The sequence below is a fragment of the Nyctereutes procyonoides genome, unplaced genomic scaffold, assembly GCF_905146905.1.
Source record: "Nyctereutes procyonoides isolate TBG_1078 unplaced genomic scaffold, NYPRO_anot_genome, whole genome shotgun sequence".
Classification (NCBI taxonomy): domain Eukaryota; kingdom Metazoa; phylum Chordata; class Mammalia; order Carnivora; family Canidae; genus Nyctereutes; species Nyctereutes procyonoides.
In genome coordinates, this window is record NW_026575047.1 from 37,977,171 (window position 1) to 38,002,963 (window position 25,793).

The 25,793-nt window shown below is 50.7% G+C and overlaps 1 protein-coding gene across 1 annotated transcript in view; it reads right to left on the reverse strand.

The window, feature by feature from the left end:
• ALPK3 (alpha kinase 3) overlaps positions 1–23,141 on the reverse strand; it is a 55,355-nt gene extending 32,214 nt beyond the window's left edge. The window contains exons 1-5 of the mRNA XM_055326609.1: positions 22,984–23,141; positions 17,899–17,937; positions 14,431–14,552; positions 3,384–3,501; positions 1,577–2,816 (exon numbers count right to left, since the gene is read on the reverse strand). Coding sequence (XP_055182584.1) covers positions 1,577–2,816; positions 3,384–3,501; positions 14,431–14,552; positions 17,899–17,937; positions 22,984–23,126 — 1,662 coding nt within the window. The 5' untranslated portion in view covers positions 23,127–23,141. The remainder of the gene's footprint in view (positions 1–1,576; positions 2,817–3,383; positions 3,502–14,430; positions 14,553–17,898; positions 17,938–22,983) is intronic.
• Between the last annotated feature and the right edge of the window lie 2,652 nt (positions 23,142–25,793).

Here is a 25,793-nt window from a genome sequence, read left to right on the forward strand (position 1 = left end):
TTGGGGCCCCCGAAGGCCATCCCCGCAGCAAGGGACGTCCCCCTTCTGTCCAGGCTGTGGGCCGTCAGGCACACAGAGCGGCCCTGTCTGGGCCATGGGGAGCTCAGCACACCAGCTGCCAACACCTCCAGAGACCAAACTGGAGGGGTGAGTCACCCACTCCCAAACCCTCTGAACTACTGTCCCCACAGACTAACTCAGCACTACCTTGGAAATTGGTCTCTCCCTCCTTCTCCGACAGAGGTTCTCTCCGTGGAAAAGGCAGCCCCTCCCTGTGGTCTGTGAAGCACCCCTTCCCTCTGCCCACCGCGAGGTCCAGAGGCAGGCAGTTTGTCCCTTCCGCTTTCTGCCCCCACTCTTGAAATACTTTTCCTTTCTGCCATTCATAAGAAATACTGCCATTCTTCTGCCCACCATAAAACCGACTCCCAAAACTCCTGTGAAACACGACCTGCCCTCTTGGCTCAGCTGGTTAAGTGTCTGAATCTTGATTTTGGCTCAGGTCATGGTCTCAGGGTCCTGGGATCCAGTCCCCCTTGTTGAGACTTGCGTCAAATATGGAGCTCCCTGCTCAGCAGGGAGTCTGGTTCTCCCTCTCCCTCTGCTCTTCCCCCTGCTGATGTTCTCTCTCTCCCTCTAATAAATTGAAAAAATAAAAATAAAATACTTCCTACTCTCTGCCCCTGAGACATGCAGCACTGACCAAAGGGAACAACCTGTTTCCCTTTGTCACTCCTCTCAATCCTGTTCCTCCCTCCCTGCTTCCCAAATTCAATGCTGTCGCCCACCTCTTTTTTGAAAAGTGGATACCCTCATCCCTACCTTCACACAAAGCATCACCTCCCTGCTGTTGGCCACCAGACCCCCAGAAAATGATGGCATCCCTGCTCCCAGTAGATGGTTAGCCTCTACCTCTCACCATAGTAATGATCTTCTACCTCCTGCCATTTATTTAGTTCTTCATATGAACCAGGCCCTGTGCTGACTGCATATCCTATGGAGTAGGTAGTATTTTTATTCTGATTTTTACCACTTGCCCAAATCACAAAATGTTAAGCAGAGTCAGATTTGCACATAGGTATACCTGACCTCAAAATCTTAGACAAAAACTCAGATGAAGCCAGAATTTCCTGGAGAGTGGGATACTCTTAAAAATCTGATAAGCATCCAGGTCAAGACCCACCACACACTATAGCTCACCCCCACTCCTCAGTCTCCCCATGAAACACTGTTGCCTCAGTATAGCCCAAGAAATCCCTCCACTGGCTCTTTCCTCCCCCAGAGGACATTGTCTTCCTCCACCTCCCTCTGGGGCACTTTTCCCTTGGCCATGAGCTCCCAGGCTATCAGAGGATAGGGTCACAGTCAGGCTGTGCTGCCCTCATGCCTGGCATCTAGAGATTGGCTGGGGCAAAGGCCGAGCCTGTGGTCCCCTGCTCCTGGCTGGCACTCCATCACCACCTCATCCCCTTCTATAAATAGCCCACTGCTCACTGGCTACCGAGCTGTTAGAGCAAGAGTTTCCATGAGGTCAGCTTCCCAGAGCAGCCTCCAGGAACCCAACACCCACACTTACCTCTCCTGAAGTCCTGTGGCCTGCTTGCCCCTGTAGGGGGCTGTCCCGGGTGGTGTGTCTCCGCCGGGCAGGGGGTGTGGGCACCTGGGCAGAGGCCTGAGACGGGGCCTTCCCTAAGCTCTGGACCCCTGGTTCTGAGGCTTGGCTCAGGGAAGCATCAGGCTTGCTATTGGCAGTGGGCTCCCCTTTGGGCTTCGGAGGGGCAAATCTCTTCCTGTTGAAAGGCCTAGATGGCTGGGGGGCTGAGGACATGGACTGGCCAGGGGCAACAGGACTCCTTTCACCTCCAGCCTCACTGGATACCTTCCCTGAGGACATCTCTCCAGGTGCCCTGCCACTTGGTGCCTGGGACCCCTCCTCCCCCTTAGGCCTGCCTGCCCGGGTACTCTCCAGATACATGTCCTTCAGGGAGAAATACACCTGCTGGTCTGGGCCTGGAACAGGGCCTGGGGCAGGGGCTTTCTGGGCCTGGTCTTGAGTGCCCACAGCTGAAGCTGGCTTCCTGGTGCTATCGACTCCAGAGGACCCAGGCCCCCGTGCAGCCCTACCTCTGGGCCGGGCCTGGACCTGTTCCATGTCTGTGGGCCCCTGTGTCCCACAGGAGTCAGGCTGGTCTGAACTGGGGGCCCGGTTTTCAGAAGAATGGTGGCTTCGAGCTGCCTTCTCTAACTCTGGCTTCCGCAGACCTTGCTTCGATTCCTCATCTTTCTTTTTCTTCTTGGCCCCAGACTCCTTTTTGGGGGGTCTCTGAGGCCCCCGCTCCATGGCCTCACAGATGTATGTCAACAGGCCATGCTCCCCATCCTCCCCATTCTCAGGGGCAGCTTCCCCATTGGTGGTCACATCTCCAGGAGCAAAACTGTTGATCAGACCCAACCCTGGGTGCTGACCAGTCTCAGTCTCATCTTCTTGCCAAGCCGCTGGGGTCTCAGCCTCAGCCTCCTCAGTAGGGGCCAAGGGGGCTGACACCTCATCCCCACTCAGCCTCCGCTTCCGCTGGAAGCGGTCGGGGCTGAGCTTGCGCAGGGTGTCGACATCTCCCACCACCTCCTTCCTGGGCTTCCAGTTCTGCTCAATCTCTCGCATCTTTGCCGCAGCCTTGCGCTTCAGTTTGGCGAACCAGCGCTGGTGGATCTTGTACTCGGTCATAGTGCCCACCTCCAGGACCCCCGAGCAGGACACGATGCCCTTGGTATTGCGGGCAGAGGCCTGGTAGATGGCCGCATCTTCTTCTTGACACCTAAGTGTAGGAGCACAAGATGCAAATTCTCCCCTCAGGCAAGAATCTCCCCCAGTGGAGGATGCTGCCCTGCTCCCTGAGAGTCCTGCCCCAAGTGCCACACCCCACCTCAGACATCACCACATCCAACCATCCTGTTACAGTTGGGGAAACTGAGGCTGGCAACAGGGAGGGAGCTGGCCCAGGTTGTACTGTTCCAGAAGGGATTAGATCAGACTTGAGGCCCGGGAGAGCCTTCAGAAGCAGGTGACCCACACAGCCCCTTGTGAAGTAAGGATGACACAGGAGCTTTTTTCCGTAGCTGACCTCATGGAAAATGTTTCTATGGGGCAGGACCTCCTCTGGTTGTGCTTTACTCTCTGGCTGTCTGAAATACTCCCACCCTGGTCTTAGGAGATCTCAGACACCGGCAGCCAGATAGTTCACCAGCAGGTTCCACTCAGCAGCAGAAACCCATCCTCCGCCCCTAGATCCTGCCTGGACATCTGCATCCAACTGAGCCCATCTCTGTTGGGGCCACAGGACACACAGGAGAGCAGAGAGATCAGGACAGGCTGCTTTCCCCACCTGTAAAGCTGCAGTGTGTGGCGGTTGCCCTGGTGAGTGATCTCATACTTTGGTAAACCACAGTAGCGGTCCAACTCTATGTCATCCTTGTACCAGGTTACCTCTGGCTCTGGATATCCTAAGAAGGAAGCAGGAAATTGGGTTGTAGGAAGACCAGATTCCAAAATAGTGGAAGGAGAGAACAGGATGCCATGGCTTCCCCATACCACCTGCCCCCCTCGCTGGAAGCAAAGGGTTATCATTTGGCTCAGCTTATTTTTAGAAGCTAGTTCATGTCAAGGCTGAAAACAGTTTCCCTTTAGCATTTGGAAAGCAAATATGGAGTAGCAACTTCCCAGCTTCCTGGTAAGAAGGGAAACAAGAAGTTTCCAGAAAGCCCCATAGTAATAAGCCTCCTTCCTTCAGTGTTCTAATCTATATTCTCAACTGTGGTAACAGCTGTATCCGCAGAGGTCTCCCCACCAATACCCCAACTTAGAGGTCCCCCCAGTACCCCAAGGAGGAAGAGAACTTCTTCTTTTATCCCAGGTTGCTGAGCTGCTGGTATTATTTGGTGATACAGCTAAAATATCCATCCATCCATCCACCCATCCACCCACCCATTCATCCATCCATCCACCCACTCATCCATCCATCCATCCATCCACCCACTCATCCATTCATCCATCCACCCACAGACCAATCCATCCACCCATCTATCCATCCAACCATCCATTGACCCATCCATCCATCCATCCATCCATCCATCCATCCACCGACCGACCAATCCATCCACCCATCTATTCATCCATCCATCCACTCACCCATCCATCCATCATCCATCCATCCACAACTCCCTTACCCACTCATTCACTGCTGTGAGCTTGACCAAGGTGTCTCCCAGTACCTTCTCTCTGGGGACTTCCAGCCCTACCCACAAGGAGAGCTTCCAACTTTAAAGATTCTTTTAAATTTATTTATTCATGGGGGGGGGCACAGGCACAGGCAGAGGGAGAAGCAGGCTCCATGCAGGGAGCCTGACATGGGACTCGATCCTAGGTCTCCAGGATCAGGCCCTGGGCTGAAGGCGGCACTAAACCACTGAGCCACCCAGGCTGCCCAGCTTCCAACTTTAGAGTCATGTGTCCCTGGCTCCATCCCCACAAGGCTGATGGGTCCAGTAATGGACATCCTCAGTTAATCAAATCCAGTTATTTGACTGAGTTTAGGAATCAGGACCTAGAGACAGTCTACCCTTAGGCCTGGAGCTATAACTTCAAAGGGAGTGCAGCCCTGTTCTCCACATAGACTGGCCTGCAGAGAGATAGAAAAACGAAGTTGATATGCAGGATATCCTATCCTATTCAGATAGGAGACAGACAGTCCCAAAATCCTTCCAAACACTGCTCCATTCCTTGCCTGGGCACAGAGGCACTCCTACTCATCAGTTGCACAAGAAGCCCAGCTTCTTTCCAGTGAATGCCACTTCATTCCTTAAGCTGACTCCAAAAGGTCTCTGCTGTTTATCAGAATTCAAGGACCCCTTGTACACATTCCCTCCAACATATATATTAAGTGTGTGCTGAGTGCTGAGACAGGATTATAAAGCTCTAGAAGCCTGAATGGCAGAGTGTCTGCTCTCAAGGAACCCAGTGTACAGGAGAAAAGGTAAAACAGGTAGCACCTGCTCCACCTTTCCTGTGTCTGCAGATACCCTGCCCACATGCTTCACCAAAGCTGTACTGACTGGATCCCATCTACTCTTGCCTCATCAAGGACGTCTCTCCAACAATTATTCCTGCTCTCTCTTGTATCAGCAAACGGTTCCCCTCTGTTCTCTCATTACTATTGGCACACAAGCCTGCTGTATGAATTTTACAGGAAAGTTTTCTGCAAGAGCTGTCTGCACTCTGTCTTCATCTCCTCCCCTCCAATCAGGCTTTTGCACACACACAGCCCCAGAATCATGCCTGTGGAGGTCACTCATGACTCACATGTCACCAAATCTACTGGTGATACTTATACCTCATTTACTCAACCTGTTGGGTGTTGATGCCCACTCCTGGAACCATCTCCTTACTCCTTTGGAGGGCTCTTCCCACATCATGGGCCACTCCTTCTAATCTCCTTCATCTATCCCCCTCACACCAGGGCCTGTGAGTGTTTTTGTGCCCCAGGGCTCAGGCCCCAGAACCAATTCCCACGCTCTATCCAAATAACCCAAGGACCTGATCCTCCTTGGCTTTTAAAGATCTATATGCTCATAACCCCCACATTATTCAGCCCAACCTCCCCCTTGAACTCCTGGTTCCTAATTCTGACTGTGTGTCTGATGCCTCCACTTGGAGATCTACTAGGTCTCAGACTTATCATGCCCCAAGCCACGCTCCTCATTCCCCTCCAGGACAGTTCATACATACATAGCTCAATAAATGGCAACTTTATCCTTCTAAGTTGGTTCTGGGCCCAAATCTGGGGGTACTCCTTTATTCTTTTCTTTTTCTCATGTCCACTCCATCAGACAATCCCATGGGCCCTCCTTTCAGAATATATCCAGAACTCCAGCACTTCTTGCCACCTCCCACCACCAGCCAGTTCCCACCACCATCTCACACCTCAATTTCTGTAATTACCTCTCCTCTGACCTCACTACTTCCAGTCTGGCTTTGGTTCAGCCCATTGTCAGCAGACAGCCAGAGTGAATCTTTTAAAATCAAGTCAGGGCATGGCACTCCCCTGCCCCAAACACCCCAGAGCCCCCATTTCATGCAGGCCCTCCTGATCTGGAGTCTGCACCCCACTGCCTCCTCTCTCACCACTCAGGGCCCCGCTGTTTCCACACCAGCCATGGGTCCTCCCAGCTCACCTCTAACACACCGTGTGAGCAACACACCCCTCTATCCTCATGCTACCTCCTCAGAAGAGCCTTCTCTCCTGCCCTGCGTAAAACATAACTCTCCCTCCCCGTACCTCTGTCCCTCCCACCATGTTTAGTTTATAGAATGTATCACCATTGGACACATTATATACTTGGGAATTTGTTAGATTATGTCCATCCTCTCCAACCCCCCCAGTTGAATATCAGGTCCGTGACTTATCTGTGTTATTCACTGTTACGTCCTCAGCTCCTAGAATAGTGCCTGGTCTGGAATCAACACTCATTAAATATTTATAGATGAATCCACTAAGTGCTCAGGTGCCAAGAAGGGAGCAAGCCCTTCTGGCCAAGATATCAGGAAAGGCTTTGTGGCAGGAGTGGCATTTGAACTGGCCATGAACGGTGGGCAGAATTTCAGAAAATTCTGAAATCTTCAGGAGCAGTGCCTTCAGTTCCCCCTCCACAGCACTCATCATGCTACTAGAATTAAGTATTTCCCTGTCTGTCTCTTCTCCTAGATTCCCTGTCCTCTGTGGGCAGGAATTGTATCTTCTTTACTGTTACATCCCCAGCACCTAAGACAGAGGAATGCATAGTAGTGGTGCATAGTAGTGGCACATGGTAGTTACTTAATAAAACCCTGATGGCGGGGCACATGGGGGCTCAGTGTTTGAGCATCTGCCTTTGGCTCAGGGCATGATCCTGGGGTCTTGGGATCGAGTCCCGCATAGGGTTCCCCACAGGGGGTCTGCTTCTCTCTTTGCCTATGTCTCTGCCTCTCTCTGTGTCTCTCATGAATAAATAAATAAATAAAATCTTTAAAAAACAAAAACAAAAAACCCTGATGGATGAGTGAGTAAAGGAATAAGGAAATGAGCAAACAATCAAGGACAGGCTTGACACAGGAACCGTAACAGTAGAGAGTAGGGGTGGAAAGTAAAGGGCACGCTGGGGAACTGTGTACAGGAGCTGGGAGCAAGGGAGGCAACACTACAACTGAGCCGGCCAGGAACAAACTTTGGGCAGCCCCAACTGTAAAGCGAGCCCCATGTTTCCACTGTGAGCTAAAGCCCCTGGTTACATCACCGCATGTGGCCAGGGCCAGCACAGGTGTCCTCACCATCCTGTGTGATGATCTCATCCCTACAAGAGCCCAGCTCAGAGCCTCCCTGCCCCACAATCTGCCCAGTAGGGCCTCCATCTCCAGGGCCTCTGAATCCAGTCAACCTAGTGCAAGGAAGGAGATGTTGAATGGACCCCACTAACTCCAAGGCTAAGTCCTCAGCCCCCCATGCCATCCTCTGGTGCCTCTTCACAGAGTGGCAGCCAACCTGACAGCTCAGGGCTCCATGGCAACAATGGGCTTTAGAAACAGTTTGATTTGGACGGAAAACATTTCCGTGTGCCTTAGATAATACGAACTGAATTCTAAAACACACAAAAGCAAGAAAGGTCCTTCCCTCTCAGCTGCACACACATGCTGGCCCATGTGTGAATGTCCACCAGCAGGCATGCACACACATTCAGCTCTGGCCAGGAGAGCCCACAGTGGTCTCACAGCCTGTGGCTGCCACCTTTCCTCCTTCTGCCCTGAGACCTCTGCTCCACAGCCAGCAGGCTCGAGTCTGGAACCCAGCTTGGAGACTCAGAGCCAATCAACCCATTTGAGAAGCTCAGATGGAAGAGATCCATAATGATGAATATCAATGTAGACTTTTCAAAGAGCTTCAAATATAGTTTCATTTGAGGAACCTGGGTGGCTTAGTGGTTGAGCATCTGCCTTTGGCTCCTAGGATCCTGGGATCGAGTCCCCCATCCGGGCCCCCTGCATGGAGCCTGCTTCTCCCTCTGCCTATGTCTCTGCCTCTCTCTGTGTGTCTCTCATAAATGAATAAATAAAATCTTTAAAGAAAAAAACAAGCAAACAAAGCTGGCACCTGGCCTCCTTTTCCTTGTACAATTCTCTTTCTGATGAGGTTTCAGGGACCAATATGTAAGTTTCTATTCCCCTCATTCGTTATATTAAACTTATTTCTCTAAGAAAGGTGTTTCTCAGGAACTTGGTTCTGTCTAAAGGCTCAGTTGCTCTGTCCAGTGGCTTCCTGCATCTTCCTCCTCCCACCCCAACGTATATCCACACCTACACACACACTCCAACACAGATCCACAACGAGTTGAGGAGAGTGGAGGAATGGGGCCACCATGCTAGATGAAGCCAGGCAACCTCAGAGAGGGCAGTAGCATTCTGGCCAAGAGGAGCCCCTTGGGGAGACAGCAGCCAGAAGGCTGAGTCAAGGCCTGCTACCCACCCCATGCACCCATTCCAATAGGGAAGAGCCACAGGTTGTATATCCCCTCTCCAAGACCCCAAGTGCTTCCCTCAGAGCTCAGCCCTCAGGAGACTCAGTACAGACTCCATTCACTCATGTGGTCAATGTTCTGACCCATCAGAAAGCATCACCTGCTCCTGGCCAGGCCCTGATGGGGTTGACTCATCGATCTAGTTTAAGGAAGGCTACCAGCAGGGTGGGAGGAAGACAGATGTGTGGTCATTTTTATCTCCACAGACACTAGTTGGGATCACCATGGGAGTCTCCCATGGAGGTCAGTCTCAGCCATAGATCTCTCTACCATCTACATCTCCAGATCAGGAGATCCACCTCCTGTTTCCTTTGTTCTCTGGTTTCTCTGCATCCCTCTTCCCCTCCCCCTGTCTTCCTCATACAGTTTACATTCTCTCCTTGCTAATTGGAAATAGCTTATTTACAGTGTACCATGGTGAACCCAGAGACCTCCTCCTTAATCTGCTACATAAAACTCAAGTGACTTGAGTTTTTTATGTGTGTGGGGAGCAAGAAGTGGGGAAGGGGGGTTAGGTACAATAGGGGACTCAGGTATGGATGTTAGCAATACATAGAGCCCTGGAAATCTTCTAGCCCCAAGTGGGAGTGTTGCACACCTGAGCATGGCAGGTGCTCCTGAGCAGAATGAAGACCATGGCCCTGGTTGGTCATCACGAGACATGGATATTATTTCACTGAGAGGATAAAAGTTTGCTCCTTTGGGTTGGGCTTTAAACAGGGCAAAACTTCAGGATGACATTAGAGGTATTGAATAAAATGTCCCGAGATTCTGTAAGCCAGACTCCTGTCTGGCTTCTCCAACATTGCTCTCAGAGTCTATGGCTATAAAGGGCAGAATGGAAGAGGGACAGAGGGGTGAGCCATCCCTGTGCCTGACCCTTGCAGGTGGCCCAAGGCCTCAGCAGCAGCTGCAGCTGAAAGAAACAAGCATTTGACAAGTAGGTACTGAGTGCCTCCTTTGCGCTCGCTCCAGAGAGACACAATGTGCCAGGTTTGTGCTCTATCCTCACAGATCTCATCATCTTCCTGGAGGAAGAGATGTATGAATAGAGAAACAGATACAGCAAGAGCTTTCCGTGGAAGTGCTGGAGATGATGTCCTAGAGGATAAGCCATTTGGGCTTGGCTTTGAAAGATGAGAAGAAATTTTCCAGCAAAGGAGTAGGCTTCTAGGTAAAAAGATAGAATAAGCATATCACCTGTTTCCACTCTCTCCCCAGTACAAGTATACTCAAGAGATTTTTTTTAATTAAAAGATAGAAAACCACAGGGAAAGGAAGAACAGATGAGGCAACAGTTTGAAAGTTGGAAACTGAACGGACAAGTGGAAACACTCTCCAGACCCAGGATAGCTGAACCATAGGGTAGCAGTGGAGGAACTGAGAACTACCCTTTGAACACTGGATAGTCCCCCAAAGGGCATCATTGCTGGCAACCACTTGAGGGAAAGAGAAGGAGGAGATGTTATAATTTGTGTGAAAAACCATCAAATCTGTGGATCCCTTCACCCCCTCCACATCACTAGGTAACTATTCCTTCCCACCCTGCCCCCACAGCCAAAGGTGAGGATGATTATCTGGAAAAGTAAAACTTTACCCTGAGTATAAGCCAGCAGAGATGAGGGCATGACTACTCTATGGGAAACAGAAAAAAATGTAGTAACTGTGTGCATAAAATAAATGCTCTCTGATGAGAGCCCACCCAACCTATAATCTGTATAACTCCTGGAAAAATCTATACCATCCAGGCAAGATATGGGAAAAGTATTCCCTAGGGACTCTAGCTTGTCCAAAATGAAGGAATTAAAGAAACTTAGTCCCAACAGTGGCTGCCAGATCACCCTACAACGAAGCCCCAAGTTTTTGGGCCCCTCCTGCTGGCTCGGAACTGACAATGAGCTTTTTGGTCTTCACTCTTAACCATTATCTGACAGCCAAAGATCCCTAGGTGTCTGAAGGAAGCCTATACATAGAAGATTAAGGATCAAAACAATTATTTTAAAAAAAGAAAAAGAAAAAGCAAATTGGAAGGAACTCAAACTTTGCAGGGAGAAGGAAACTTCTAGAAAACTATCATTACTAGTCTCAGATAAGAGAAGATATTACATTCATGAAAAGAACAGGGTGCCACAGGAAAAATAAATTAAGGAGCTCTTAGAAAATAAAAACCCGGGATCCCTGGGTGGCGCAGCGGTTTGGCACCTGCCTTTGGCCCAGGGCGTGATCCTGGAGACCCGGGATCGAATCCCACGTCGGGCTCCCGGTGCATGGGGCCTGCTTCTCCCTCTGCCTGTGTCTCTGCCTCTCTCTCTCTCTCTCTCTGTGTGACTATCATAAATAAAAATTAAAAAAAAAGAAATTAAAAACCCAGTGGAAGAGAGGAAAGATAACACTGAGGAAATCTCCCAGAAAGTAGAGTGAAAAGACAGACAGAAGGGGAAGAAAGGAAAATAAGACGATGAGTCCAGGGGAGCAGACATCAACATAACTAGGGTTCCAGAAAGAGCAGAGTAAATAGGAGGAACAAACCAACATCAAAATAATCTCAAATTTCCCAGAACTAGAGGCCATCAGTTACCAGACTGAAAGAGTCCAAGCACGCCTCAGGATGAAAAGACACCCATATCAAGATACATCATTATGAAACATCAGAACATTCTTATAAGCTTCCAGAGAGAATGAGGAGTCAAACCATCTTCCTGCTTTGAACACTAACATTGGGAGCAAGAAGGCAATGAGCAATGTCTTCAAAATTCTCAAGGATAATTGTTTTCGACTTAGAATTCTATACTCAATCAAACACTCCATCAAGAGTAAAATAGAAAGAAAACCAAACCAAGTCAAATCAAAACAAAACAAAAACATTTTCAGACATAACATTTGCTTCCCATGTACTCTGCCTAGGAAGCTACCAAAACAAGAATGTAAATCAAGAAAAAGAAATATGTGGAATATAGAAACCAAGAAATCCAACACAGGTAAAGGGAATGTATAGGATGATGGTAAAGGGAGATCCCAAAACTCCAACCGTCCATCAGATGCATAGAAAAACTAAATCCCACTGGAGCTGAAAGGCTCAAAGGAGAGACAGATGGAGAGCTTGTCATCACAGTGCTTCTTATTGTCGCACCATCTCTGGCAGAATGTCTTTTTCACATGATGACACTACTGAAGAATGTAGTTCAGTAAAGCCAGAGAATAAACCAAGAAAAAGGACCACATGAGATCCAGGAAAGTGAATTAAACCCAAGAGAAAGGCAAAGGGAAACCCCAGGAATTGGGCGTAAAAGACCACCAGTTCAGACAGAAGAACAGAGATCTCCAAGAGACATGTCTCCAAGGAAAGCAGTTGACAGGAACACTGCTGGCAGTGACCTTGTAGAAAATTGTATTAAGAGGCTATTGGATGGGGATAAGAAAATTTTGAAGATGTGGTTTATGTATACAATGGAATATTGCTCAGTCATTAGAAATGACAAATACCCACCATTTGCTTCAACGTGGATGGAACTGGAGGGTATTATGCTGAGTGAAATAAGTCAATTGGAGAAGGACAAACATTATATGTTCTCATTCATTTGGGGAATATAAATAATAGTGAAAGGGAATAGAAGGGAAGGGAGAAGAAAGGGGTAGGAAATACCAGAAAGGGAGACCGAACATGAAGACTCAACTCTGGGAAACGAACTAGGGGTGGTGGAAGGGGAGGAGGGCGGGGAGTGGGGGTGAATGGGTGATGGGCACTGAGGGGGGCACTTGGCAGGATGAGCACTGGGTGTTATTCTGTATGATGGCAAATTGAACACCAATAAAAAATAAATTTATTATTAAAAAAAAGAAAATCTAGCAATGGATAGCAAAAAAAAATCAATTAAATGAAAAATTAGTACTAATTTGAGTAAAAACAGAAGAAAGAAATAGAATCACAGTATACTACAATCTTCAATTCTGAATAATATTGCATTGAAATAGGTAAACAGTAAATATGGATTTAAACAAAAATTATGATATAACCATACTGAGAAGATAAGTGAGGAGAAACAGAGAAAATGAAGATAAAGACAGCTAATTCCTTATCGACCATAACAGGAGGACCAGCTAGCATGAAAACCCGAAGTCCTAAAAGTTACCAACAGTCACATTATTACTCAGTATTGTGGAAATTTATACACCAGAAGAAATAGCTAAACGGTGAAAACAGTTGCTTCTGGAAAGACAAATTGGTGGGAGGGGTGAACTGCTGTATTTTGATACATGCCTTTTAGTATGGCTTGAAAACTTACATTATATGCATGCATTAATTTGATCAAATAAAAATTAATTCCCTTTAAAAAGAAGAATTAAGGACTTTCTATATAGGGAAAACAGTGTACATAAAAGCACAGATTTGTGAAAGAGCCAGGTTTTTCCAGAAAACTGTTAGTGTCATGGTCACAAAGTAGGGGTAAGCAAGCAGCATCAGATGCTATAGAGAGCAGAAGTAGTATCTCCTCCTCACCAGTGTTGTGGACTTTGGCAAGTCACCTAACCTATTTTGGTTTCCTTCTCCGTAAAATTTGACTAATAATAGCACTTACTTCACGAGGTTTTATAAGAATCCAATGACAATGGAAACAGATGAATGTTGCAAAATGTGTTACGCTGCACAAAAGTAAGAGATACACACACATGTCTGTGTGCCCTGGAACAGACAGGATTCTCAGCCTGGAGCTCAGAGGGTTCTGGTAAGGGTGAGAACTGTCCAGGGGAACACAGTTCCTGAAAAGCTATTTAGATGGCTTAGCAGACAGGTCCTCAAGAATCAGGATGTGTCAAAGCTAGAAACCACCAATGCCCTTATTTACTGGGAAAATAAGGGGTTCTTGGAAGGAGGCTTGACCTAGGCCCCTTGGTCTAGTGGCTGCATGGCTGGGTGGCAGTCTGGCAGGGCCACAAGCAGGTCATACTGGTGCAACAGGAGGTCTAAAGGAGAGGCAATGTTCAGGGCACCTTTCCAGTATTCTCACTGCACCATCCTTCCCTTCCAAGGACTATCACTCTGCTTCCTATTCTGCTAAACTCCTCCATGGACCTCAGGGAAATGCAAATAATAATAGCCTTATTTCTAACACTTATATGGTGCTAACTGTATGCTGGGCACTATTCCAAATGTTTTGCAAGTTTGATGCATTTGGTCTCACAATAATCCTAAGGGGTTCATACTATTATTATCCCCACTTTACAGATGAGGCGCTGCGAGGTCATGCAAGGTTATACAACCTCTTCTGTATCACATAACTGGAAAGGGGATGAATCAGCACTCCAGCCAGGCAGTCTGTCTCCAGAATCTACAGTTGGAATCACTATACATCACTGTCTCTCAGGCTTGACACTCAGAAGCCTCAAACCACTCAGCTCTAAAATGGGGATATTTAAATAAATAAATAAATAAATAAGTAAACAAATAAGTAAATAAATAAATAAAATGGGGATATTTAAGGAGATGGTTTCAAAAACCTCTTTCAAACAAAACAAAAACCTCTTTCAACTGAAGAGCCTCTTTCCTTGCAACTAAGATTCATTAGTCATATATGTATGCCTGAGGGTAAAGAACCTTTAGTGAAGATAGGTTTTGAAGAAGAGTAGGGTGTGTATGTGGCTCCAGAATGGGAGGAGAAGGGGACTTCAACCTACACAGGGAGATTAAACTGGAGAGAAAGCTAAGGAAACAAGGGTGAACTTGCACAGTTTTGTGCATACAGCTGACCCCTTCCATGCCTGTCCCCACAGTCCCCTGGACCCTCCCATGTGCCGTGACCCTGGTGTGGATCGTACAGAGGGCTTCATTACCTGTGACGATGCAGGTGAACCTGGCGTCGCTGTCCTCGGACACAGCCCGGGACTTGAGCGTGGTCTCAAATAGCGGCTGGGTCTCCTCTGTTAGCTGAGCAATGATGGAGCAGAAGGTGCTCCTAGGAGAGGCAAAGAACTATTCAGAGCAGCCTTCCCCCCGCCAAGATATGTGGTATTGCCCAGGTTGAACTGGTGTTGTCCAAAGCAACTTAAATCTTACCGTATCCATCCATCATCCTGTGGCCATGGCTCCAGTACCTGAGCAAGTCTTTCTTCAAGGGAGCCAGGTCTCTTGGCCAGGTTAGGGGCAGGGATGGTACCAAAGGGCTGAATGGAATCTTGACCCAGACCCATTGTAATAGGAAGGCTTCTGACCATGGGCCGGGCTCCTAAGCATGCCAAACCACCAGCCCTGGTGTCCCCTTCCCATCCTTATTGGAGTGCCTGGCTCTACCCTCTACATTATCTCCAGGAAAGCTCGTGCATGGGAGTGACACACATATGGATAGGTCCAGCCTCAGAGATACAGACCCCAGCACAGCAGAGCTTCCATTCATGCCAAAGAGGGGAAAGCCAATCAACCCTCAAGGATACACAGTTCAGGGGCCTCTCCTAAAGTCTGGGCTCACAAGAAAAGCCTCTGAATTTATGAGCACAGACCATAGTAGACAAAGAATAAGCCAGCCAATGCCAGGGGTCTAGACACAAAGGTAGACTCTAATTCATAGGGATATCAGAAAAGAGAGTCTACTCTTGGATCATCCCTGGATACCACATGCTCAAATGAATACATGGCTGCCAGCTCCAAGACCAACCAGCAGGACTGCCAAATCATAAATAGATCCATCCCTGCAAAAGCCAGGACTTTTAGCTCCATTGTGACAGTCTGCCTCCCAGAATTCAAGGGCATTTGCAGGTTTGCTGAGTCCAGCACAGACTCACCGACACTGTTTAGCATGTACAGTCCTCTCCTTCCTGGGCACAGGAAGCAAACCACCATGCCAAACCCTTTCATGGGCCAGCAGAGACACAATGCTTCCCTAGGCGTGAAGCGTAACCACACAGCCAGGTTGTGTGGTGCATAAGCCGTGCCCAGCCCTCCTCCCCCTCTGCACTCACACACCCCATTGTGAGAAGCAGTGAGCACCGTGAAGAGAGGAGTGAAGAGAGAAGCAGGAGCATCTGCCTTTCTCTGTGCCTCGGAGTAGGGGCCGTCACCCAGGCAATGCATGTCTGCTTGTAACCTCTCTGCCAGGGGCAGGGAAGGGTCTGTGGAAGCATAGCAACAAGGAACTACAACCCTGTGTTTTGTGGGGAGAGCTTCCACACCCAACTCGTCATTGCTGTGGATATCATTCTGGACTTGAGTTTGAGAAGAAATGTTCTATCCCAGGAAGGGCATCTGGAATCAGGTAAGACTTTTGAACCAACAGGGGTCCAGCCATAGTGTTTCCACAGGAATGCAGATGCCTGGGCCTTTGGGGCATTGACAGGAGCCCTCTCCAGCAAAGACTACCCAGAAAGGGGCCCCTAACCTCTCACACACTGAACGCTTGAACTGGGTCTGCACTTAGGCTTCCAGAACATTCCCTGTGATACACTCATCTAGAACTCCTCTCTCATACATGACTTTTTTTTTAACCTGCTCAGAAATAGAAGGTTCTTCATTCCCTGACACTCAGGAATACATCTGAAAATGTTTCTTGTTGTTCTCACACCAACAGCAAATTTCTGACTCTGGGGCATATGAAATCACAACCAAGAGTTTCCAGAGGAGACTGCTGTGCCAAAAGGAATTGGATTTCCAAGATTTTGCAGCTAATTCAAAACATTCCTAATTCTGTCCTCCCTCCATAACTTGAATCCTCTCTTACTCATGAACATGAGCCTGGATCCAATATTCGGCTCAGGCTCGTAAGGATGAAGCTGCTTGGACAAATCTAAGGAAATAAGCTACTGGAAATGCACTACCGTGAGAAAGCAGGAAAATTCTATTTCGAGGAAATTTTTAGACAGTGCTCTTACTAGATATTCAGCAAAAGGGGGTTATTTTATATCATTACCGATTTTGAATCGGAAAGAACACCTATCTTCTCGAACTTCTCACACTAGGTTCTAAGCTGTATTATAGAAAATGTTTATATTGGAAAATCATACATAAACTGTTAAAAGGCATGGCTGGCTAAAAGCCCTGTGGGAAGTTGGTCTGGGGTGCATTAGGGGAGACAGGGAGAGTCACTGCGTACGCTGTCACAGTCTGCTGAATGTCACCTACTTCCTGTCCCCATCCTCCAGACCACTGGGAGGGACTCTAAGCGTGCTGCTTCCAGGATCCTGGAAAGCAAAAAGTCCACACATCTGGAAACGGTCTGGTCCCACCCTGACACCTCCAAATCTTTCCAATTCTGTGACTTTATAAGGATATCACAGCCTAATTGTGTATTTCTAAAGAACACCAGAATCCCTGGCTTTCATGGTGTTCAAAGGAACCTAACTCTGCCTTTAGATTTGGTTCTTTACCTTGCTTTAAATAAACTTCCAAGATCCTGTCTCTTTTAGCACTTACCACTCCTCTCTGAGTTGACTGTGATGCCCTCTCTCCTACCCCTCCAGACCATGAACTAGCCCAGAACAAGGCTCCTCAGTGCTCTCCTCTATCAAAGGAAATGTACTCGGTAGGTCCTAGTCATATCTGTAGACATTATGAGCTATTCAGGGACTGCTTGGCTACTCAGGAATCTTTCAGTGTGTAAAGAAACTGTAGGCAACTCTCCCCAAGTCTACCGGAGTCTGGGATGAGGCCCAGTGGTGGGAGATAGCCAGGAAATGTTCCCACTCTGATTATAAAAGTCAGCTCAGCCAGTGGTAAAAAGCTGTCCCCAGTTCAGGAGGCAAGAGAACAGGCATTCCACTGGCAAAGCGCAGCTATGGGCCCGCTCAGGTCCTGCCCTCACTCAGGTCTAACCCATCCAGAGAACAAGCTAATGCAGGAACACACTAATATGTTATTCCCTGACCTCAAAGACTTCACAGTCCTGCAGGGGTGGAGAGCCAAAAGAGAGGGGAATCAGAGAAAGGGGTGGTAGAATAATGAAAGGGATTGGGGGGAAAGAAATGTAAGGCAGGAACCATGGTCAGGAGACAGATGCCACGGTGACCTAGGACTGGGAAGGGGGTCATGTGACCGGTGCCTCTCCTGGGGGCACAGAGACACAGTAGTAACAGGCACCTTGGGAAGCCTTGCCTATTTCTGGGTCCCTGGAAGTCTTTCAGTGGTCCATGCAGTCATCACCTCTGCCCCCGTGAGCCCCGTGCCCTCACACTTCCCCCTGCCCGCCCTCCAGCCCTCCCCACCCCACCCCATGCAGCCCGGTTAGTGCACAAGCTGTCACCCGGAGGCCCTTTTAGGCCCAGACCCAAGAAAAAAAAAAGCAGTCAGAGAAATGTAATGCAATGTGCATTTACCTTCCAGAGCTGGGGTGAGAGAACCGGTTGCTTGATAAGCTAAGCGAAAACAGCAAATGGAATCATTAGGCCAAAAAAGCAAGGAAAGGAGGCAAAACCAACAACATTCTGCAGAGTATTAATTGGCCACCATCTGGGGCCCAGAGGCCTTTCTATTAAAAGGGACCAGCTGTCTTAGTTGGCTTGCTCCAGTTAGCAAGTGGTCTCACCACCAGACACCACTGTATCTGAAACGGAGAGCTCGTTAAAGGCAGCAGAGTCCAGGGGAATGGTTAGGCAGAAAGGAGGCCCCTCAGGGTTGCGCTTTGAGAAAAATGTGTTCCAGGCACTTGGGTCACTGGCCCCCCGAGAGGGGCTCAGGGCTGACTGGCACACTTCCCCACCCAGCAGCACACCAGCCTGGAGGCAGCTCCTGCTTCAACCCTCGGCCTTTTGGGGAAGAAGAGCCCCCATTCCTAGAAACCTAACAGGCTGGGAAGGAGACAGGTGGCTTGGAGAACGCCCATTAATAGGTTAAAGTACGGTTAAAGGGGCCACACAAGGCAAACCAGCTGGAAGAGAGAAGAAGGGAAAAACAAAGCAGTTAATTCAGCAGGATCCAGGAGGCGCCCAGCTCTGTCAGCCCAGCACAAGGCCCATTATGCCTACAGGCCCTGATCACCCCTCCTGCCTGGGGCAGCTAAAAGTAGACACTAGCCAGGGGCTGTGCAGGCCACTGGGGGATGAGGACCCATGCAGGGAGACCACCTGCTTGCCTCTACCTCCACCTTTGCCAACACAAACACCTCCAGGGGAGTCTAGGGCCACTGTCCCACAGCCTCGAGAGACCTCAGGATTACCCCCTCCACATTGACCCCCTCCAGCTGTTCCCACCAGGATAGCTCTCCCTTTGTTCCCAGTGGCCCAGCCTGCTCTGTGGTACTTGTGTCTGCATCTCTAGCCACAAGAAGATGGACAGCCTGTCCATGGACAGTCTGTCCCTTTATAACCAAACCCCCAAACTCATCCTCTACCCCAAAAGCACAGCTATCACTCCAGCGCTCCTGGATCTGTGGCCACCTCCAGCATCCTCCCAAACTCCAAACTGCAAATCTGTCATTTGGGGCTCCTCCCTCTCCTCCAGCTCCCGAGTCCAGTCAGTTAACAGTTCTTGGACCTTCTTTCTCCCTTTCTCTCTACTCCTGCTGTTGTGTCCTGATCTATATGCTCACAACTCCATATCTGATGACCACCTCACCCTCACCCTCTTCTTCACCCCCTATATCACACCACTGAGTCTCAACTCCTTAACCGAGCACTTAAGGTCCTCCCTGATCTGCCCACCCCCCACTACCACCAGGGTTCTCGACTTCCCAACACCCATGGTCCACTGTGACTGGACCTGTCCCTAACTGGCACGTTTGAACCCATACATCCATCCTCCCTGCTTGGAAAGCCCTCCCTCCTTCCTTCTGCTCAACTAACCCCTGTCCACCCTGCCTTCAGACCTAGCCCTTTCTGTAGCCTCCATACTCCCCACACAGTGCTCAGCAGACAGCGGGCATTCAACAGCTGTTTTATGGAAGGGAGGACAGAGAGAGAAAGAAGGAAGACAGAGGGGAACACAAATGCATCTTTCAAACAGGAAGGGTGCTGCCCCCCAGAGGGAGCTGCTGCTCCAGAGAAGATGGGAAGAGCAAGGATGCAGCTGCCTTTGCTCAGAGCTTTAAAAATCCTCTGGAGGCCGTGTGGGCAGAACCTCCCATGGTTCCAAGACACTGGCCAACTCCATCCTTTCCTGACCATGAACTTCCTTTGCCTTTTTCCTCGTAATTGAGAGATTTCTCCTCTGTTGGGTCTGGATTTCTTCCCTGGGAAGGAGAGGGGAGAGAATCAGCTCTCTAATTCCAAGAGGAACATGACCGGTGCCACCTGCAAGTAGACAGGGACTGAACCGGGACAGTAACCTCTCCCTGGCACTCTGTAGGGTTGCTTGGGCTGCTCTGTTCCCTGCCCTGCTTCCTCTAGGCCTCACCCATATGCTGTGAGCCAGGTCAGGAGGAGTCCTGTGCCACCGAGGCACCTTGTCCTCGGAAGGTGGGAGTTTTCTGCCTGTGCCCTGCTGACCAGGCCAGAGCAAGGCTTAGGGCCTCACCTTGGCAGGAGCCCCTCCCTTAACTGACAGTGAGGGGGTCAGAATCTAGGGGCATCAAATATTGGTGCAGAAAAGCCTAAAAGAGTTCTTAATGTCATTGTCATTTTATAGAATGCAAATTCAGGGCATAGGAAGGAAAGGTATCTAAACAAGAAAAGCGAGCCTGGAGGTAGCCAGGTCTCACTGTAGAAGCCAGGGCCTCCCATTCTTCCTGGATTTTATATATTCTGGGACAAAAAGGGCCCTTGGAAAGTAGCCTGATGCCTCAGTTTCTCTGAAAGCCTGAGACAACCTGCCTGACCCAAGCAGAACAGAAGAGGTATTCCCAATCTGTCTGTGGTAAACATCATAGGTTCTGGGGCTCCTCTGAGCCCATGTGGGCCAAGGTTTCCAAGAAATGAGGGGGCGGGGACATCTGGAACTTCTGAGTGTCCCTCAGAATGTAGTGAGTCCTAATTCCATCCACCTGACTGTAGTTCCTTAACCCACTCTAGTACCCATGCCCCACCTTCTGATGGGGATGAGGTCCAAGAGGGTGGCTGTCCTAGGAGTCTTGACCTATAGGTTTGCTGGGACTATCTTCATGCCCAGGGGGCACCGGAAACATCCTTGAGCTGGCTACAGACTGGAAGCCACCTGAGGGTCATGGGGTTAAGTGAGGGAGCCAGGTTCTAGACCTGGGCCAAGGCTTCTGGTGGCCAGCCCCCAGTCCCACTGTCTATCAGCTCCCAGGGGCAGCCCACCCTCACAGGGCCCATGAGGATGATGCCTCGTGAGCTCCATGCAGAGAGGGAGACCCAGAAAATGTTGGAGCTAAGCCTCTCAGTCAAGGCTTAGCTCAGTCAAGGTCCAAGAGGACTCTTGGACCGTCAGGGTTCATATGGGCTGGTGCCAAGGACAGCTGGCAAAGTCCTCAAGGGACCCTCTTTCTCCTTCATTTCTTGGGCCCTCTTCCCATCCCCACAGGCAGCCAGGCCGTTGTGGGGGACAGAAGACTATATGGTTGTCTGCTCTAACACCAGTGTCAGGCCTTGCTAGGGGACTGGGAACTGTCACCCACTCCACTCCCCAACGCAGTCCATTCACATTCGCATTCTCCCCTCTTCTCCAGAGGCGAGGCAAATCTGTCCCTCCTTCCTCCTTGTCCCTGATGACCTGCAGGTGGTCTACAGCCAGATGGCAGGGGTAAAACAGAGCCCTTGCTCCCCCTGCCCCAGCCCTGCCTTCTCCAAATGCTTGATAGAAAGAATGTCCTTTGAAGAGCATTCTCATTTAGGTCCAAGGGAACTTGGACTGGCCACTTCTATGCCACCTGCAATTCTCTGGCTGGCACACTGCTCTGTGCTCATCGGGTAGGCAATAAAAATTTATCTACCATACACCTGCTCAGCCAGGTAGCTGTCCACCTTCCAGCTTTTTCTCTACCAGTCCAGATCCACTACCTTGCCCATTCTGCCTGGTTTTCAAGCCACTCCTGCTTCCCTCCCTCCATTGCTGCATCTCTTCTGTTTGTTCTGCTGGTATTGACAAAGGCCAGATGCAGGAGGCAAGACCCAGGGAAGTCACTGTGACAAGTGTGAGACAAGTGTGAGGCTCCTACCAGACAGTCAGCTCCATCACAGGCTGGAATAAATGCCCAACGTTCATTCCAGTTTTTCCATAGAGCCAATGGTTCGGGGGAAGGGGCATTCTTTCCTGGCAGCCAGGGGCCCTGTCCAGTCTGACTCAGTCACTAACACCAGCCCTCAGCCCTGCCCCAGACATGTGACACCATTTGACGAGTTTTATGCAGAAACCGGTTCCGGTTACATTTGAACTTTCCCAACTCCAAGGTCAACAGAACTCAGCCAATTCACGAGGAAGTGCCTGGGACTTTTCCTGAATGTCCTTGATGCCTGTTTTTGTGCCGTTTTAGGAATGGAGAACAAGAGGTCCCCACACGGCTTCTCAGATGAGTGGCTGTTTTCCGTAGAACCTACAATAAGCCAAGTCCTGGGCCTGTGACACCACCGCTGTCCCCATAGCCAACCATCACAATTCCCTTTGGAAAACAGGCTCCAGAGTTGGAGAGAGACGGAGCTGCCAGGGGCGAGCAGGAAATGTCCGTCTCCGTCGCAGCGCACATGTCCCTGGGTGTCTTGAGTGCCTCTGAGTGCCTGTATGCGTCTCTACTGACTATCTGTGTGTCTTTCCTATCTGCGGGCAATCCAGCTCCTCCAACAAAGCAACCACACCTCTAATTCTTGGCAAAGAGTAAAGGGCTCCGCAATAGGACCCCTCCCGTGGCATCCCAGTCCCCCAGACTGGGCAGGGCAATGGCTCCCTCAGAACCGCAAGCTCTGATTGTCCAGAGAGGGCCAACCAGCACCTCAGCCCACCCCTCACCTCCAGCCCCTACCGAGATCCTGGGGCCCACCACAGCTCTGGGCCCGAGAAAGAACCTTGTCTGCACAGAAATAAGGGCCTTATTTCTTTCTGGCGACGCCCCCCATCACGGCCCTGAGCTAAGGAGCCCCCACTCCGGCTGGTCCCCCAGCGTCCGCCCCCCACTCCCACTAAGCACCTACCCCGCCCTCCCAGCCCGGGAGGAATTTCAGCCGCGCTGGCTTCCCTTATCGCTCCCTGTGGAATCCGAGGCCAGGGAGTAGCTGGGTACGGGTGAGGGTGCTGAGGGGAAGAGGGGCCGGGGGGCGAGGCAGGGGAGATACGGAAGGCCTGCGGGCCCCTGTAAAGTCCCCCCGGGGCGGGGGGGCCCTTCCCGTCCCTTGGGCCCCGCGGGCCCTGAGGGGTCAGGAGGAGCGTGGAGGGGCCGGAGGGCCACCGCGCTCGCCCGGCCTCGGGCCTCGGCCTCGGGCCTCGGGCCTCGGGCCCCGGGCCCGGGGAAGAGGGCGCCAGGGTGCCCTCGAGGCATCCGCCCGCCGCCCTGCCGGGCCCCAGGGCGCGCCGCTCACCTGGTCTCGGGCCTCACGCTGAGCAGGTAGCTGCGGCTGGCCGGGCTGGGGATCCACACGGGCCCGTCGTCCTCGCCGTCGCCCCCCGCCCCCGCCCGCCCGCCCGCACCCCCGCCGCGCCCCGGGGCCCTGCGCGACCCCATCCCGCCGCCGCCGCCGCCGCCGCGCGCCCTCGCCAGGCCCCTGCCCCGCCGCTGCTCCCGCCCGCGCCTGACGCGCGCCCCTATTTATAGCCCCGAGGCCGGGCGCCGTCACCTGCTGCTGTCCCTCCCCCGGCCCCCGGCCCCGGCCCGGCCCGGCCGGCCCGGCCCCGGCCCCGCCGACCAGCGCGGCCGACCAGGCGCCGGGGGGCGCCGAGCCTCCCCCGAGGGGCCGACCCCGCCCGGAGCCCCCGGGGCGTCGGGGCCCTGCCCCGGAGGCCTCCCGCCGCACCCCGCTACCAGGCCGGGCCACCCCCGCCCCCCAACCCCCAACCCTCCAACCCCGCTTCCTGCCAGCCTGCCTTCCCCGCTCCCGCCCGCTTCGCAACCGTGGAGCGCGGCCGGCCGGTGGCCCTGGCTCAGCGCAAAGAGCAGGGGCCCCCCGGAGCTGGTGGGGCGGCCCGGCCGGGCCAGGGGACATCCAGGGGCTCGGAGCCCGGGCTCCGCCAGAGACCGGCCCCCCTTCCCGGCAGCAGCCCCATCCCCGGCTGACCCTCACCTTGCACTGCAGCTGGTCCGCCACTGAGACAAACCCACGCGTCTCCGTGGAGCTCCTTTGGACGTGTCTCGTGTTCTCTTCCATTATCTAGCATAGATTAAGGGCTCAAAAAACACTTGTAGAATATCTGGGCCTCTTACTCCACCCAGCCTGTTTCTCAGCACCTGAGAAGGAAATGGTGGAGTCCCAGTGCCCAGAAAACAATTCAACCATGCAACAATTTCTATGAGTGAGATTGTAAGCACTGCCTAAACCTGGTTCTAAATGTTGGGAGTGACCAATACTTATCCATTCTTTTTTCCCCCCTATATCCTTGAAAGCATCCGAGAGTGCCATGAGGTGGATGGCTACAATCATTAGGAAGTTAGAGCAAAGGAGCTCCATGCCTCTGTCCAAGATGCTGCACTCGTGTACCTTTCCACTCCATTTGGAAATGGCTCTAACCCCCCACCCTCACGGTGCAGTCCCCATGGCAACTGTCTCATTCCTACATGACCCCATCGCTGGCCTCAGTTGTTCATGGCATCCATCTCCCTGACCACAGAGGTAAGCGTCACGCCCAAGCTATGCCAATGGAAGTCCTTTACCAAAAATGTTTTTTTAACTGGAATTAGGAGAGAAAAGCAGTCTCTCTGTGCTGGAAAGCAATGAGCTGTGAGGTCTCTGCTTTCAGCAGGCATGTTTCCTGCCTGGTGGAGGAAGCCAGTCTGCAGTGAGGAAGAAGGAAGCTGACACAGACAGAAGCAAAAGCAAGGCACTCAGAGTCCTGATAGCTTCCAGGTACATCGCTGTAGGTGTTCCTGAAATCCAGCTTTATCCATGACTTTCTTGCAAGTTGGCAGTTCAATCATTTTGTTGAATCTGTGTACCAAAAAAGTTCTCCCTTTGCTCAACCTGTTTTGTTTTGTTTTTAAAAAGATTTATTTATTTATGATAGAGAGAGAGGGATCCCTGGGTGGCTTAGCGGTTTGGCGCTTGCCTTTGGCTCAGGGCGCGGTCCTGGAGACCCGGGATTGAATCCCATATCCGGCTCCCGGTGCATGGAGCCTGCTTCTCCCTCTGCCTGTGTCTCTGCCTCTCTCTCTCTGTGTGACTATCATAAATAAATAAATTTAAAAAATATGATAGAGAGAGAGAGAGAGAGAGAGAGAGAGAGGCAGAGACACAGGAGGAAGGAGAAGCAGGCTTCAGGCCAGGGGCCCGAGGTGGGACTCGATCCCGGGACTCCAGGATCGTGCCCTGGGCCAAAGGCAGGCGCCAAACCGCTAAGCCACCCAGGGATCCCCTCAACCTGTTTTGAATTAGGCTTCCATTGGTAAAATGTGAGTCTTGACCAGAAGCTAAGGAAGCTTCTCCCACTGAGCCCAAATCCATCTCCTGACCACATGCCCCCATGTATTTTGTCACTGGCTCTCTGGAGGTACACGTACTAAAATCTCTTCAGTCATCTACAGGACAGTCCTCCAAATATTTGAAGGCTTGCTTGAAGTTTTGGTTCATTTGTTTAAGTCATATGAACACCCATGGATCATGCTAGGCAGGAGTCACGGGATCTGTGCTTTCAAGAAACTTTTATCCAATAGGAGAGACTGGGATATAAGCAAAATACAATGAAGGTGAAATGCACAATTATAAAACTGAGAAGGGGAGCACAAAAATGTAGAGAAAAGAGTGGATGGCCTGGGGTTTTGGTTAGGTTGGTTTACAGAGCAGTAAACTTGACAAGGATTTTAAAAATTGCATGAGTGCTCATCAAGTAGACTGATGGACTAGGAAGGACAGGATAGATAGAATATTCCAGATGGAGGGAATAGTGTGGGCAGAGATGCAGAGATACAGAATAACATGGTGGGCGTGTTGTTCAAGTGTAAAGATGGGGAAATAGACAATTAGGACCATATCCAGAAGGATTTGTCTGGTACACAGGGAACCTAGACTTCCCTTTAAGGCCATCTCTCATATAACCACAGATACAGTAACGTTCATCATCCTAGTGACCCTCTAATTTATCAATTTCCTTTTGAAAATGTGACTCACACAGAGGCTGCCCCATAGCAGCCTGCAAACGAATTTGGACCTCTCTGGGTTTGGGCCCCGATCGTTAGCAACAG